The sequence below is a fragment of the Schistocerca piceifrons genome, chromosome 2 (assembly GCF_021461385.2).
Source record: "Schistocerca piceifrons isolate TAMUIC-IGC-003096 chromosome 2, iqSchPice1.1, whole genome shotgun sequence".
NCBI lineage: Eukaryota > Metazoa > Arthropoda > Insecta > Orthoptera > Acrididae > Schistocerca > Schistocerca piceifrons.
This window is the reverse complement of record NC_060139.1, coordinates 154,255,347-154,273,906: the sequence shown is the minus strand read 5'-3', so window position 1 is coordinate 154,273,906 and position 18,560 is coordinate 154,255,347. Positions and strand designations below refer to the sequence as shown.

General features: G+C 35.4%; 1 protein-coding gene across 1 annotated transcript in view; it reads left to right on the top strand.

The window, feature by feature from the left end:
• LOC124776268 (protein phosphatase 1 regulatory subunit 7) overlaps positions 1 to 16,279 on the top strand; it is an 80,165-nt gene extending 63,886 nt beyond the window's left edge. The window contains exons 7-9 of the mRNA XM_047251168.1: positions 902 to 1,093; positions 10,233 to 10,398; positions 11,810 to 16,279. Coding sequence (XP_047107124.1) covers positions 902 to 1,093; positions 10,233 to 10,398; positions 11,810 to 11,877 — 426 coding nt within the window. The 3' untranslated portion in view covers positions 11,878 to 16,279. The remainder of the gene's footprint in view (positions 1 to 901; positions 1,094 to 10,232; positions 10,399 to 11,809) is intronic.
• Positions 16,280 to 18,560: the final 2,281 nt, after the last annotated feature.

The window sequence follows — 18,560 nt, the reverse complement described above, 5'->3', positions numbered from 1 at the left end:
TAACAAAGTGCATTTACATGGAATATGTCTCATAAAATGAGTTAAGATGTAATATTTAAGATAAAAGTTGTAATGTTTTTGTGACGTAACAATCATTTGTGAGCAGTATATATATGGGCATGGCTATTTGCTTACCAAACTAAAACTTTTTTCTCAAACACTACATCTTAACTCATGTTATGAGACATATTCCTTGTATGTGCACTTTTTTACAGACCTGAAGATGACAGCAAAGTCTGTCAAAACCAGTTGTTTTAAATCAAGAAATACAGGGTGTACATAAAGTCCAGGAACACTTTCAGTTATTTGTTGCACAAGAACCAAACATTGTACTGATATCATACATGTGTCATTTTGAAGAGAAACCCTTAAAGTTTTTTCATGTATACCAACACCGCGTAGTTTGGTAATTTGCTGATAGTCAGCACTAGTCGCAAACTTGGCGAGTTTGGGTGTGGAACAAGCTGTTTCATGAAATGGCCTCCCTGATCACCAGATCTCACTCCGTGTGACATTGTTTTCTGTGGGGACACATTAAAGATCTGGTGTATGTACCACCTCTACCTCATGATGTAGCAGAGCTCCGGGAGAGAATATGGGAAGCGACTGCCACAGTCGACGATGCCATGCTAGGACGGGTATCGCAAGAATTCGATTACAGTATTGGTGTCTGCTGGGTCACTCATGGTTCTTTATGTACACCCTGTACTTATGTGATCTTGGATTTAGAAAGTTATTAGCAAGTAAAACTGATTGCTCCTTCTGTCTTCTCAAAACGAGACAATTCAATCAAAGTGTCAAAAGATATTGTGTGAAAGATTTTATTGAGTCAATAATATTGTCACACTATTTCTTCTTCAGGAATCTAATCTTTGTGTCCTTCTTTTTATATATGTTCTAGAGTAATCGTATTACTAAAATTGAGAATTTGGAAGAACTTACAGCTTTGGATCAGTTGTATTTGTCAGAGAATGGTATCTCTGTGATGGAGGGTCTTGAGCACAACAAGCAACTTTCAACCTTAGATGTAGGAAGTAACAAAATACAACGCATCAGCAATACAGAGCACTTGGAAAGGCTCGAAGAGTTTTGGGTAAGTTGGTTCTCTTTTCTTACAGGGAGATTTAGTTAAAAGTTTAGTTTTTGTTTTACATAAGATACAGAGTGCCCCAAGAAGAATTGTCAGTATTCAGGAATAGAACAGAAACAGTCATTCAAAGCTAAGTAGTCCAGTAAACATGGACACTAAAATGCACACCTCAAGAGCTACGAGCACTTCTTCAGCTTTGATACTGTGAAATAAATCTCTTCTACTGCAAGCTCTTTGGTGTCATATTTTGGGAGGAGGTAATGTGGACCAAAAGTAGAAAAAATTGTCTAGAAAATGTGGGCTGTAGCATGCAATACTTTATGAGCTATGAGGACTTGTTCAATAGAAGGGATATGTTTCACAGTATCAGAGATGAAGGAACTACTCATAGAGCACGCATTGCAGAGACCACTAGACTTTTTTTCATGCAAATGATGGTTCTTGTTGTAATCCTGAATACCCACCTTTCCTCCTGGGACTGTGTGTATAAATTAGTTGTATTTGACCTCAGATTGTGGAGCAAAAACTGTTATTTTATTATAGCTGGGAGGAGGAGGAGAAGTCAAGATTTGTTCATATCAGAAGTACTTGCATTTTTAAAAGTTCTCAGATAGGTATCTGGCTTTTGTTGCTCAATAATATGGAAAATTGGATAGTGGTGGGAACTTGTTATACAAAATACAATTTTGCATTGAAAGGTGAATTTTTAGAAAATACATAGGCATGATAACAATCTTACACAATTTTACTGAAAATTGTTTCACTAACTGTAAAATATGTTTCTGACAACTACAAGAGAACAAAATATTATGAAAACAAGTACTGACAAAAAATTGATACTAATTATTGATACAATTCTAAAGTTAAGTTTTCATAAATTCCGTAACCATTATTACAACAGTATAAATCATAAGGTTAATTTCACTGGAAATTGTATCAATAAAATTGTATTCTTGAAATCAGCATTATCTGTAGTAGGACCACCTATAAATTACATTACACAGAGCTAAGTGGTGCAGTGGTTAGCACACAGGATTCACATTTACAAAAATTAGAGTTCAGATCCTCATGTAGCCATTCGTACTAGGATTCACCAGATTTAACGGACTATAAGGTTAACTTTTTTCTTCAGAACATTGGCTCCAAAATTCAGGTGCATCTTGTACTTGAAATTAATATAAAAATGTCCAGTGTTTGATTTAAAATTCCTGCCAGTCCTAAAAATGGTCATATATTCGATTCTGTGGGAAACCTATCTCTGTCTGCAACTTTGATTTCAACTGGCAGCAGCAGCATACCAATATGACGAACATGAGTTGTGGGGATTCACAAACCTGCTAACACTGTCACCCTCCTGCCCTTCCATCACAAAACCCAGAACACTGCCTAGCCTATGACGAGTCATTGCAGTCTGTGGTGCCAGTGAACTTGAATGGAAAGTGATTTGTGTTATCAGTAACAGTACAATATTTTTGTTAGTAATTAGTTTTGTAATGAAAAAAATAAAAGGTATTCGTGTGGTGCAGGTTATAAATTGAAAGTAATATAGCATATGCAGAAGAATAAGGAAACAGAGCAGCATTTCAGCCCTCCAACATCAGAAAAAAATCATTCGCATTTGGTGGCCTAGTAAAGAAGAACAGATAAAATTGTAGAAGAATAAATGTGCAAATAGAGGACTGAATGCAAAATAGCCAAAACTGGAAGATGATGTATTGAAAGGGATACAAGGACACTGTCAAAATGGCATTGGAATTAGTATTAAAATGATTCAAATACATACTCATAAACTAGCGCTACAGTGGAGAGTAACAGACGCCAAGGGGGAGTTGGTTGGTGCTACAGGGCTATGAAGCATCATGGACTTAGCATATGAACCAAAAACAAAATACCTCCTAAAATGCAATGAAAGTATGAAGAGAAAATATTATCTTTCCATTGCTTTATTATTCATCTTCGAAAGAAAACCAGTGTATAACTAAGCCAAATAGCGAATATGGACGAAACTCCTCTGACATATGATGTACTGAGTAACAGAACTTTTACCATGAAAGATGCTACAACTGTACCTATGAAAACAAATGGACATGAAAAAATGCACTACACTGTTGTCTTTGTATGTTGTGCTGATGGTACCAGACTTAATCCAGACCAAGTGAGGTGGCACAGTGGTTAGCACACTGGTCTCACATTCAGGAGTACAATGGTTCAAACATTTGTCCGGCCATCCTGATTTAGATTTTCCATGATTTCCCTAAATCACTTCAGGCAAATGCCGAGAAGATCCCTTTGAAAGGACACAGCCGACTTCCTTCCCCATCCTTCCCTGATCCAATGGGACTGATGACCTTGTTGTTTGGTCCTCTCCCCCCATAATCAACCAACCAACCAACTTAATCCAGTAACCATTTTCAAGTACAAAACAATGCCAGTACCTTCTGAAATACTGCCAGTTGTTGTTGTTGTTCATGACAAGGGTTGGATGGACAAGGCTGGTATGAAATTATGGATTAACTGAGTGTAGGAGAGAAGGAAAGGTGCTTTAATGAAGAAGAGTTTTCTTTTTGTGCCTATCAGTGTAGTAATCATTTGCAAAATTCTGTGAAAGAGAAATTGGGACAGGAAAGTACAGAGACTGCTGTTCTTCTGGAACACTTATTTAACAATTGCAATTGATTGATATCTCGATAGATAAACCATATACAGTGTATATGACAGAGGAATGGAACAAATGGATGATGAATGAGACCCAACATTCACACCGAAGGGAGATTTAAAATGACCCACAGTCAAACAAGTGTGTCAGTGGATATAACAATTATGGTCTAGAGTGAGAGAAGACATTGTTGTTAAATATTTCAAGAGGGGTTGCATAAGTAATGCTCCCGATGGCAGTGAAGACTGCCTTATGCATGAAGAGGACAACAATGACAACAAAGAGGAATAAAAAGAAGAAGAAGGAGGAGGAGGAAGTTCAAGTGAAGATTTCAGGAATTTTAAAGGTGAGTTTGGTTTTATAAATGAAGATTTTATTAGTCTGGCTTTGCAATCTAGTAATGAAATGAGTAAAAATGTTATTTAAAAAAAAAACAAAATGCTTAAAAAATAAGGTGTCTCTCATAGTCCGTGAAGTTCAGTAGATGTTTGGTCTAAATCAATTAAGATGAATGCTGGGATGATTCTTTTGAAAAGGTCTTTGTCTCCATACTGGCTCTAACTGAACTCTTGCTCCATCACTAGGGACTTCACTACCGACATGATGTCAAACCCTAATAATCCTTCAATTTGTATAAATTACATCAACGCTAAGAGGGCATAGCTGTTAATGCGACAGTACGTGATGAGGGAAGGGATAGATTTGGTTAAAATACATCATCACAAATTCTTCTTAAAAATATTATGTTAAATCTCAGTCTCCCTTGCTATGTGGCACCTTTCTCAGTGGTAGAAACAACAATCACAAATCAGGGAAAGTGTGCGCCTCACAAAGGCCTGCTGTCTATGAAAGTGTGCACCCAACAGTGCTTGTATACATCAAGCATGCAAAACTGATCTGTTACCTGTTATCTTTCATTTTGTTAGGATTTGGTTTGGAATATTGTGTGGCTATGTGTGTGTACTGTTTGTATGTAAACATAGGCTAATAAGGGATCTTCAGAAAGAACGACCCTACTTCATAGCTTAATGTCTATATTGACACTCGTTGCAGGAGAATAAAACTTATATTGGTTAAACACTCATGACTAGGGTTTAAAATGAGTGCCATTTGATGGTTTAAGTTCTGTGTATGTATTTCGGGTCTGAAGCAACTTCTTATGGCTCTTTATTTTTAATTTTGTTTTTGTTTTTTAAGAAACATTTTTATAATAAAATCCATTGTCAAAATGTTCTGTTACTGTCTTTTTTCGTAAATTCGTGCATTTTTTTAATGTATATTGTAGTCATCAAATTTTGTATTATTAAATTTCACTTGAGTGCTGCATTTGCACATGAAATCAAAGGAATCACAATGTGTCAAACTGCATTTGAGTGTGGTATTTGCAAATTATGTTATAGAATTAAGAGTGCTGGCCACCAGAATGTTAAGAATTTGTTCATAGACATGTATTTTTACTGACAATATGCCTTTTGACCACAGTTACTCAAATACAATTTACAAATTATTCTTACTCATGAAAGAGGAAATAATAATTTGCCTATTAGCAATTACAAGATTATCAGGATCAGTACCAGGGTGTTTAAATTGTGGTTGCTAAGAGACAAACGGAATTGGCAGGTGGGCTTATAGATGAGAACTGTATTGCATTTTATCAGTTGGTGATCAGGCTGCTAGTGTCGCAGTGGAAGACATGCTGCAGGTCGTCTGGCATCATCTCTTGGCAGCGTGAAGGCAAGACTACTGGGATTGGTTGGCCATATGGCCCAGCAGCATGTATGTGAAATGTCTTCTTTCCATATCACCAGCAACTGTTCCTCTAAGGCAGTCTCTTTGCGTGCTCCAGAGCTATGTCTCTGGGCATATCCATACACTAGATGGGTCGCTCAAATTGTTCTCCGGCCAATCAAATTATTGTTCAGCATCCTAATCACATGTTGTGTGTCATCCACAGTTCCCATGGCTGGACAACCATATGCAGACATAATTGTAGATGGAATTCCTTCACTGGCAAACTCCATGTCACCAATTAAGAATAGATACCCTATGTCCTGTACATTTGTCACCTCCACCTGTGCTAAAATTTCCTTCCACTTCAGTGTGATCTTTCGCACATTTCCTTCTGCAGGAAAGCACATGCAAGTGCCAAAAAGACATTCACAGCAAGTATTCTTTCCCTTTGCAAACTGCATATTGTCATTGCACAGTAGCATCTGATAAAATCATTCTGGTGTACGATAGCATGGGTGTCCCAGAAAGGGGGATGCTCTCTTCTGTTGGCCTGTTGGCACCAGGCTCTGTCTCCCACAGGGAAGGCCAGGGACTGGGACCAGGAGTGGCAAGACCTCTATTGTGAGATCAATTATAATATATTAAGAATAAAATAGATGAGTTAATTTATGGTAAGCTCCAAACTGGTTCTTGCAATATTACTCAGGATCTGTCACCTTCTGCACCTTTCCCAAATAATGCACTGTGTATATAAAGGCTTGTAAAAGTATAAAATAGTCGGCGTGTGAAAATTAGAATGCAGCAAAGCAAGCACTGTATGCTTTGACCCACATTTGGTTGTACTAGTAAGAACTCTCAGTTCGTGGATATATATTCAATTTCATTTGGATCTCGAGGACTGAATTCTGCCGTTTGTTGATCAGGATACGCTGTTATACATATTTTAATAACTGAATAAGCAATAATGAGGAACAAAAGTTTTGAAGGATACTCCCATGTGATATTAAGCTGTGAACAATGTTGCGACTTTTAAGTGGAAACCAGAGATCTAGATTAAATACTTGACAGAAACAGATTATGTTTGATCTTTCCTGTATAGCATTTTCCCCATTATTTTTTGGCTCCTTCCTTTGTGCTGTAATGGTAAACTGTTTAGTGGTATAGAAACATATTTCTATATCTCTGTTATGTTGAATGATTACCAGAGAGATGAAAGCTCAGTAACCTAGTGTACAAAATACCTCACTTCCCATGAAAAGTTACTTTGCTTCCATTTCTCATATTTCTTGAGGCTCCTCCCCCCCCCCCCCCCTCCCCCTCCTCCTCCTCCTCCTCTTAGCACTACCAATACTACTACTACTACTACTACTACTACTACTACTACTACTAATTCTTTCTTTCATTTGTGATTATTTTAGTGTTTGTTAAAGGGAAGCCTGTTGTCAGTCTTACTATTTGTTATACAGTAGATTACACTGACAGGGTGTATACACTGCAGGACAACCTGGAAATCCAGGAAAACCCGGGAATTTTTTATCTGGGAGAAAACTGGGAATTCTGGGAATTTTTCATTGTTTTAGTCTTCAGTAAAATTTTTGTAGTTTTGGCTGGTAAGAACTGATAGTCCAACAAAGAATTTTACTGTATCCCGCCACTGCAGAATAATACTTCAACTATAAAACATAAATGAGGGAATAAAACCAAAATAAAACTCAAGTTGCAAAGGAATTGCGCCATTTACAACAACAAAACACAGTGCACACACACGCACCTGCCAAAAGCAAAATATATCAAAGGGTTTAGGGCGAAGACAGTTGAATACTTCCTAACAGCAAACTGCTTCCGATGAGCATGATGTCACAACTATTTACATTAAGTTAATTTTGAGCAGTTGCCGGCGGGCTTATACAAATGTGCAGTTGAGTTTCATGTGAGCAGTACCTTCTCCTGTTTCTCGGTAGCAAGATGCAGTTATGCTACCCAGAAAAATTTTTCTGGCTTGCCAAAGCTGCCAGATTGGTGCCTGCACAGGGCAGTCTGGGTTGTAGTGCGGAGGGGGCTAGTGTCCCATGTCTACTTTTAGTGATTTTGCTGCTTCCCCTTCGTTTACAGTTCACACACCAAATGAAAACAAAACGGATTTCTGTGGCCGGGAACTATCAAATGAATTATAATACATTTCCATAATTACGGAAGGCTAAAATATGTTATTAGTTTCAGTTATCTGATTTTATTTTATTCCCACATTTTTGGCAGTCAAGCATTAATTGCCTTGCACAACAGTGAAGTTATTTTTGTCGGTTTGCTAAATAAATGTGGCTTTTATTAATCTTTTCCACAGAGGCAGTCAGTTTATGAGAAACATAAGTGTTTCATTCCACACTATTGGCTAGTTTCAACTCTTAACTGAATTTAAAGTGCACATTTTTATCTTCTGGCACGCGTGGCATTATGCCATATTAAGAACCAAACGTGAGACAATACAGTACTGATACTCCAAAAAAATTTGCATCTCAAAAAGCACATTAAAAGCTTAATATCAGGTTCGGCCTTCTTCACTGTGAATCTGGACATTTGAATGTGCCCCTTAAGCTGAATTACGCAGTTTAGTATGGTATACAAAATTCCTATGCTCGTGGAGTATCCTGTGATGTCCTGTTTCTTTTATGACTTTGTGTAAGATCTCCTAATGCTACGTGTGTTACAAATATATGGGTTGCAGGAAAATATTGCAAATGGTTCTTCAAAAATCATTATTTTCAAAGGAAATTTCCTTTCACGCAAGATGACTTATGTCATGTATGAGAATGTGCAATAAATTTCTTAAATCAGAGAGTTTGACTCTCATTTCAAACTTAACACTTCGAGTACCAGCCGCTTAGAATAATTTCAAGCCCAGAAGACAAGACATTAATGTTGAGGGTTGAGTAACACTTAGGCGGTTTGTTGTTCTACTTATTTTTATTTGTATGAACTAGTTTTCGGCTTATTAGGCCATCTTCAGATAACTACTGGCAATTGTTTACAAGGAGTTTGTGTTCTTATGAACCAAACATTCTGGACTAAGATACAATGCACTTACATACGATCTTTAGTTGTGGTATTGTCTTTGGAATTGTCAAATGGGTCTTTTGACGAGCCGGGCCATATCAACAAGGCTGACAACATGAACGCAGCTGGAGATTAAATAAATCAGTCTCCACCTTTGTTGAACATGTGCTCAAAGAAAGACACAAATATCTAACACACACAGAAGTGCTACATATAGACAACAAAGGCAGGAAACTCAGCCGACTAGAAGCATTTTAAATTAACAAACACTTAGCCCTAAATCCCCAGCTGGCTCTAAATGACCAATTGCAACTGAGCACATCACCACTCTTAAACTTTACACAATAAAGTAAACCTGCTACTAACCACAAAGTGTCCCAATAGTAAACAAATTCACACCCCAATTTAATGTAATATCCCTTATTTGTTTACATTCCTAACTGTAACTCAAGTGTAACAATGTAATATTTTGGTATATATTAAAGCACAATTTTTCTAATAACAAAATGTAACCCCCAAAGAAAACATCGCTGTTGTACAGCCGACAATTAGTGTCCAGTGCAACTGTTCACAACAAATGCCAAAAAATTGTAATTTTGTAATAATGTGTATTCTAAATAATTCTAATTGTTGTCATACATGGTGCTGACAAACCATGAAATGTGATTTATTAAGTTAAAGAACAGTTTTACAGAACATAAAGTCAAAAGACCCATTTGACAATTCCAAAGACAATACCACAACTAAAGATCGTATGTAAGTGCATTGTATCGTAGCCCAGAATGTTTGGTTCGTAATAACACAAGCTCCTTGTAAACAATAGCCAGTAGTTATCTGAAGATGGCCTAATAAGCCGAAAACTAGTTCATACAAATAAAAAAAAGTAGAACAACAAACTGCCTAAGTGTTATTCAACCTTCAATATGGAATTGTTCTATCAAGAAGCGACGGAAGAATCCATAAATAAGAGACATTAATGTCATTGTTTAAAATTTTAATGGCACATTTGTGTGATGTATCTTAAAGTGAACACACGCTAAAAAGACCAATATTGTTCGTGAAATCTTAGCTTTTCAAGTAGTTACACTATGTACATTAATTTAAACCATTAATTTTTCCTCTATGTGTATTCACTCGACGTAACGGTGATGTTGCTAATGGCTGACTACATCATGTGTGCTATGCTCTGAATGTCTGCTGTCATCGGCTGGTGAGATCACGTGACATGAGCTATGATTGGCTTACAAAAGCGCATTGCAATCTCTGTTTCAATGCTTCGGAAACTAAAGTGCTGTGTTTGGTGGAATTTGAATTTATAATTTCATAATACGAAAATATGCAGCATACGTGTCGCTGCACATCAAATATCTTTCCAAAACATGTTTCTTTCTTCTTTTTTTGTTTTTTCCTCCCTTACTGTGTTTCATTTACTGAAGTTGTGGGAAGTTCTACACTGGTGTATAAGAATTGATTTTTTACAGTTCTAAGGGAAAATACACTGTCGCTTATCATGGAAAAAGTGTATTTTCACCTTGAAAGAAATGTATTTTGATGTGGGAAAAAGTGCATTTTTAACTGGGAGATCTGAGATTTTTCCCCCTCCCCTTTGTCCGCATGTACTTACTGACTCATGATTTTCCATTGTTACAATGATATTTCTCTTTTCTATGATTCATTGTTTATATGTGTGATTTTCTTTTGTAGATGAATGACAATCTAGTTGATGATTGGTCTAACGTTGAAGTGTTGACACGCAACAGACGATTGGTCACCGTTTATTTAGAACGCAATCCTGTGTCGAAAGACGTCAACTACAGGAGAAAACTTAAATTAATGCTTCCCTGGATTTCGCAGATTGATGCCACACTATGTAGGTGAAGCGAGGAAATCATTATTGCTATGAAAATTTTACCTACATTTAAATGGGCGTAAATGTTACAGTGAATACCATTGTATGCATAATATGTAACATTTTTCTATTAACGTATTCATTGCTACAAATATTTTAACAGAAATATAGTTACTGTGACTATATTGAATTATTCACGTTGTTGTCATAGTTTCATTTCTTGAGCTTTGCTTTATTTGTAAGAAGCTTGTTATTATAGAAGTCTGACTCTAATCTGTAATTTAGAATCTTACTTTTTATATCTATTGTATATGTTATTGAAATAATGTAGCATGGTTCTATTTGTCCTTTGACTATCAATGTCTTATAATTGATGTTAATTTCAAAATCATTGTGTCCAAATGTTTTTCGTCTACGTGGTTTCTGTAGTCATTGTTTCTAATTGTGGTTTCATGGGCTCTTTTGTCATTTCAAAAAATGCATTGTATATATTGCACAGCTGATAATATGGTCAATAAGGTTTGCATGGCATTGTGTGCTTGTGCTTTTCAAAATAACAATCTTGTGCAGAAAGTACAGTGTAACTGAAGCATGAGACAATGAATGTTGAACTTGTAACTACAGTTTATAATTAGTTTAAAATTTTGAAAAAAGTATGTTGTAGTACCTTTAATGTTCCACCTTTATACTTGTATTTTGCATATATCATTTGGATCTCAACCCCTAATTTTAATCTGTTATTACTTGTGTTGTTATTACTACTACTACTAATAATAATAGTAATACTACTACTAATAATACTAATACTAATAATAATAATAATACTATTATTATTACTATTATATATAATACTGTGACATCATTTCTTTGCCTTCAAATATGTGCTTATCACATATGTCATTCCCATATTGGTTCCCAGTATTTTGATGGAGCCTGCCAGCCGTTGGTTGTCTTTGATTTGACATGTTAATTAGAAAAATATTATTGAGTTGCTGCCCTGCCTCATTCTGAGAGTGTTCTGGTAACAGACATAGCTGTGAGAAGTTTCTTTTTTGAAGAATTACATCATTTAAAGTGGTTTCATTATGTTGTTATGATATAGAATGTATTTGCATTTTTGTACGTTTTATGCCTCTTAAATTTGCACTTGCCATTTACAAAAGTCTGTCAAAAACTGATTTTGTTGGAAATGTTCCTCTAAAAACAGAGGGGGGGGAGTGCAGTTATTAGTCTGAAAGTTTGATAAATCAATTTACTTTGTCTGAACAACATTTAGTATAATGTGGTCTTGGAGTCTTCTTAGAGTAATAATTATCTTCCTTATAAAGCAGACAACTGCTATATTTTTATTGTAAAAATTGTTGAAGGAGTAAAAATGAAAGTTCTTGATCTGTGTCCTGAATATATATCATGCGTGTATTAAATTTTACAGGTGTGTCGCCCACACATGGGGGAATGTTTTTGGCTGGTGATCACACACTTGGCTTCAGGTGTTCATAAGTTATCTCCTCATAAGACTGGAACAGTGGACGGGCTGAAGACAGACTGTACAACAGTGTGGTTTGCACAGTTTTAGAAATTGTAATTTCAGCAATTAGCATTACTTTGTTAAATTATTTTCATAGTGATGCACAACATTTAATGTAGTATGCAAACAAAATCACAATGAGAACCACCTTCATGAAACAGTAATGCTGTTGAAATGTAACTAGAACTTGTAACCACACTGAAGAGGGTACTTTTCTCATCCTGTGATGACCTTTGTCACGATGGATTTCTCTGGTTGGTTTCCCTCACGTTATATCATGTCCAGATCAATTAAATTCATGTTGTAAAGAAATAAAGACAGTGTTATGGCAAGAAGAACTGGTTACTGTTACTGCCATTTGTATTAAGATTTTAAAATCCAGATTTTAATAAACTGCCTTTGATCATAGAGAGAAGTTTGTTGGGTTACGGAGAAGCGTGCTGGGCTATGAGACTGTGTACGCTCTTTACATGACTCATAGGCAGGGCACCCTAGTTACTTGTGGTTGTTGTGACGTAATGTGCCATATTTATGAATTCTGAACAATGCTGCTACAGAAAGGACAGATGTTAAAGAGCTAAAAGAGTTTATGCTTGCATTAGAATAGAACCGAAGATAATGTGTAATATTTTCAAAATCTCCTTTCATATACCGCATATTTCAGAAGAAAGTGCTTCCAGATATAATGGCCAAACAGAAAGTAAATGGTGAGGGTATTGTAACTGGATTCTTGTTCATAAGCTGTTCCATAATATTTTCATTTGAGATATTATTAAAACAAATAACAGCTCTTTAGAGAAGAGTAAAAATGGATTAATGTTTGTGTAAATAAGTGATATTGTCACTTTCAGATTAATGGGAATGGTCAGTTCATCAGTTTGCAGCTTTAAAGTATTAATATGCCGATGATAATATTCAGGTGAATTTTCCTTTACTCTCTCTCTAATGTTCATTAGAAGAAGGAGTGGGTAATTAGTGATTCATTCCATAGGCAGTAACATGGAAGAGTATGTTGTGCCAAAAATATGTTTGAGACTGCTTTTGAGTCAACTATGAAACAAATTATTTCATGAATCCTATCATGATAACAGTTGGACAGATATTCTTCTTGTTTGTTCTACATTGCAATTGGATATTTATTGACAGCTGTGGGAATTTGTAAACAATGTCAGTGTTCTAAAAGAAAACTTTATTCTAGCCTTCATTGTCTGCAAATGACCCTGAGTGAGGATACACTGAAGCTATTTGTAAAGCACTGTTATAAATCAGTTCCTGTTGAAATTTTGGCTCACAGTTTATAATGTTTTAACATGTTATGAGAATACTGTACCCGATATTTGCATTCATTCTGACATAGACAGTCAGAACAGTGAATAGGATCTTTATCCTCTACAGAAAGTTGTAAGCATACATTGATTTCCTTGAAAATAGTTGATACTATCTGCAGAGTCATATTTGGGACCAAATTCATAAACATGTATATGTGAAACAAATTGCACGAACTGTTCAGATTACCTGAAAACCATTAGTGGGAAGTATAAAATCTCTCTCTCTCTCTCTCTCTCTCTCTCTCTCTCTCTCTCTCTCTCACACACACACACACACACACACACACACACACACACACACACACACAGAGAGAGAGAGAGAGAGAGAGAGAGAGAGAGAGAGAGAGAGAGAGATATTGCCTCTGGAATATTATTGCCAGGACTTGAGAAATGTTATCAGGGGACTTCTACGAATAAATGCTGTAACGGGTGACTTGTATGAGTAAATGACAAAAATTATACATTTTGAATAACAGTGCACCTTATTTGATAAATGAGGCTATTCACATTTCAAATGTAAATTTATTGCTTTTATGTTTTATGCACTTTGTTTGCATCGTTGAATATTAGTGTGTTCTGCTCTCATGACTTTTCTCATAAATGTTGCCAATAGTAGTCAACAAATTCTGGTGGATACTGTCACGAAATATGTTAATGCTTCAAAAAATGCTTACAGCTACAAGTCAGTCTCAGCTATCTAATTGGTCTCCGATTTTCTTGTAGACATTAAGTGAATTACATGATATCAATCAAGTCATTTAGTAATTTTTAATTTTCATTTATGTAACACCATATTTGAGTCCCATTACTGTAAGAGAAAGTTAATTTCTCCTCCACTGTGTCAATGTATGTTTCAGGAAATACAAACAATATGTAATAGTACAAAAGACAACAGCTTTGAATATTGAAACTATTGGAGATCTTATTGCAACTCTTCTGATTTAGATCACAATTTTTGCTGGATGGTCGATGCTGTATGTACCAAAAGTTGTAGCACAAGTTTTTATTGGCAAGCAAATTGTTCTGTATCCAAAATAATTCATGGTACAAACTTTATCATATATGATAGCACAACATCCGTACTATAATTTATACTGATTAATTTTCAAGTTTTGTGAGTTCTTCTGAATAATATGCATTTAATCAGAAGTTTTCTAAATGGAATTTCTAATTTGTATGAGTTTTAATAAAACAGTGACATTGGAGAGATTAGGTGGTAGATAACATCAGTGTTCTAACTGTATAGAAATGTGAATTTAAATCTGCACAAAGCCAGTTCATTGTTTGAAACTGAATTATGTAGTGTGATGCTTTTTGGCAGCTCCACAAGTCGTAAGAGTAGTCATTGGAATTAAAAAAAAAAAAATGGCCCATGGATGGAGGTCATGTCTCCAATCAACCTATGAAGTAATTGTGCATCACACAAGTGGATTATTCTCATAGCTCATGTGCAATTTTTAGATTACTTGGCTGTATCAAAATTGTCATTGTGAACATCTATGGAAGATGTAGTTAACTGTCATACACTCAGGCAATGACATTTCCAACTGTTCATCTTATTTCAGTTAGATTTTAGTTTAAGAAATATTTGTAGGTGATTGTGTAGCTTGTTTTTAAAGTTACTAAAGTCTCTCCTTTTGAATGTAAAATCTAGTCACATGTTACCACTGTTGTCTTTGTATTCTGAAATTTTAGTCACTGGAATAGCAAATGTGGTGATAATGAGTTTAACATATCAAAAGCAGAGTTAGTATATATTTCAGGTAAAGCTAGATGAAACTGAACAGTTCTTACCAGCCTGTCATCTGGCCCTTAAGGCATTGGGATTTCAGGAAGTTTGTATTGGTCATTGATCGGGAAGACTCCTTAAGAATAATGAACAGATTACTGTGTGAGTAGATAATAATACTTGATATGAATTATGAAGTATGGCAACACAACAAATTCAATGTTTTCTGTGGTACATAGGTGGAAAGGATTGTGGTAACTGACTTAACTTGAGAGTTTACTTATTGCTCCTAAGCAGATAATTACAGTTGATATACTTTTTTTTTGTTTTTGAGTATTGTAAATTTCTGTTATTTGTTCAAGGCTACCATACTCCTAATTATCTGCCTTTATTTATCAGTTTTTGCTTTGCCATGTATTCAGTAATTCATTTACATCCATGTTCTAGTACTCACATGTTCACATATTTCTCATGGAATTCATATATGGTTTCAGTTCATGCATGTCCCTATCATAGAACTCGCATATTGAGGCATTTTTTGTGGACGTCATATATATTATTCATTTACCAACTGGTACGTTTATAGCTGACCCAGAAAAATAACTACTACTTGTTTGCCATTATTTGTTGTGTTCTTGCAGAGAAGTCTATGTTTCATTGAATAATATGTTGGTAGCTCCAATGCTGCAAGTAATGGTTTAGACTTTTTTAAAGTTTGTTAAACAATATTATTTGAATATTGTTACTGATTTATTTTACTCGTGTAAATTTTAAGTAATATGTGGGCCCTTCCTCTGTTATATCAGCAAATGAACAAAAGAGAATATCATTAAGTACTAGACAAATGTAGGAGAAACAAGGGATGAGATCAGTTCTTCATTAGTGATGATAATCAAATGAAATGTTGATTTCATTTCACAACAGAGATATCTGGACAATAGTTGTTTTACTTTGACGCGTAATGTCTTTTGTCATGACATCTGTGGAGCATCTATAACTCTTATGTTTTTAACATATCTTATCCGCTTGTTATCTTTACAATGTCCAGTTTAAATGTTATCGAATGCAAATAATTTACTACAATTATCTGACATTATGAAATAGCCAAGAAAAGTGGATAGGAAAACCATTTATAGCACCCATCACAGTAGTTTTTAACATGTAATACAACTGTTGTCACAGCTCAGTTCATTATTGTTCAATAACTGTATTTTGTTACTCTAAAGTTGCACTGAATGTTACATTTATTTGTGAATGACTGTATTTAAAATTTGTGTCTCAGTTTGCATCAAATATAGTAATTATGTTTTCAACATATCCAATTTATATTTTCCTATGCTTTACAGATGTAAGATTTACAATTTGGTCAGTATTATCTCAGTAATGAATTCTGCAAACTCAGAAATTCAGACAGGGACTTTAATATGCACTCAGAAAATTATGTAACTGCAGTTGGGGTTGCAAGGGATGGGAAAAACCAGTTACAATTCAGTAGCTATATTAGAAAGTTGCTACAAAAGCAAAGAGGGGTTCATTACACATTAAAACAAAATAAAACCCTTACTAACAGAATCAAGCTGGTCAAATCTAAAACAAGTGTAGTGAATTTGAAATTAAAATTTTCCTAACTCGTCTGACCAAGAATCCTATGAACATTGGTATTATGTAAAGGCAGTAAGTAGATCGAAATCATCTGTTCAGTTGCTCAGTGACAATACTGGCACCGAAATTGAAGATGATGATAGAGAGAAAGGTGATACAATAAATTTGGTCTGTTGAAATGGCAGATATTGAGATAATTAGGCCTATTGTGGAATAAAAAATTGACTAAATTCTCCAATAATCAAAAGACATCTGGACCAGATGAGATACTTGTGAGATTCTAGAAAGATTATGTGACAGAGCTTCCTCCCTTTCTGACAACAATCTTTTTTAAAAGTCACTGGGGCAACAAAGCAGTTGAAAAAAAGTGAATGTCATTCCAATTTTCGAGAAAGATCATCAAGACTGCTCATAATTATAGACTTATATTGCTGATGTCAGTGATTTGTAGAGTCACAGAACACATTTTACGCTTACACTTCGATTGTTTTAGATAATGAAGTTCTTCTCTATAAAAATCAATGTGCATTCTACAGACAGAGGTTTTGTGAAGCTAACAAATTCAAAGTTGCTGCTGAGTTCCTTGATTTCCAGAAGACATTGATGCAGTTTGACACCTTTGTTTAGTGAACAAAATAGGAGTTTACTGATTATTGTAACAGGTTTGGGATTGAATTCAGGACATATTTGTAAATAGAACTCAGCATGTTCTCAACGGGACCATATAAAAATATGTTGTAATTTCTGGGTACCCTAAGGAGGGTTGTAGGGTCATTATTGTTTATAATTTATGTAAATGGCATAGTGGTTAACAATGGAAGCTTCATGAGGCTTTTTGTGGGTGATGTTATTGTCAGTGTCAATGTTGCAGTGCCAGAAGTTTTGTGAACTGCAAGAAGACATGTAGAGGGTTGACAATGAGTGTAGGGTCTGGGAGTTGACCCTGGATGTTGATAACTGTAAAGTGTTGTGTAAGTAGGTGAACATATCCATTAATAGTAATATTATTGGTGAAAAAGCATTGGAAATCGTAATAATTACAAAATACCTAGAAGTAACTGACCAGAGTAACCCAAGTAGGAATGACCACATGAAATTATTTCTGGAAAAGTAGAACCTAGAAAAAGTTTCATTGGAAAAATTGTAAGGAAATGTAATTCATCTATGAAGGAAGTGTCTCACAAAACACTCATTTGAGTGATTCTTGAGTATTGTTCATAAATTCGAGACCCATTTGAGGATGGATTAATAGGAGAGAGAGAGAGAGAGAGAGAGAGAGAGAGGTGTCGAAATTCCGTGAGGGCACATTCCAAGTAGACTCAGACTATATATTGGTTCCTCCCACAAACATCTTGCAAAATGACCATGAGTAAATTAGAGCTCATAAGGAGATTTCTTGATAGTATCTGTTCCCTCACAATATTCACCAGTGGAATACAAAGGGTGGTAATGATAGCAGTACCAGAATTACCCTCTGTCTGTCACTGTAATGTGGTTTGTGGAGTGTAGATGTAGATGTAGACGTGTGCTTTCCTGTTTGTTTGCAACCCATTTTCTCAATGCTTCTTGCAACCATTCAGTGTAAGTTAGATAATGAAAGTAGTAAATGTAACATCTCACCATATAGCAGATCCCTTACAGGGACATGTTCATGAAAATGACCAAAAATTTGAAAAAAATTTTCTTGGTCTATAGAAAAGAGCATTTCATGCTGATTTCAAAAATTTATAGTTTAAGGGCATTATCATTTTCCGTTCATTCTAAAATTGAGGTTGAACGTAATGTTGCACAGGGGCCACGCCCATCTGTCAGTTTGAAGGGAGTCAGAATACATGATGCACTATTTTGTACGTCTGTTTTTTTCCGTCATTAGTTATGGATCGTTACCACAGGTGTATTCTAGAATGCACTGACTCCCAGAACCATAGTATAGGCATGTCTAGAAGGTTATGGTTCAAATGTAAACGAAGATCTGAAAATATATGATTTTGGAATT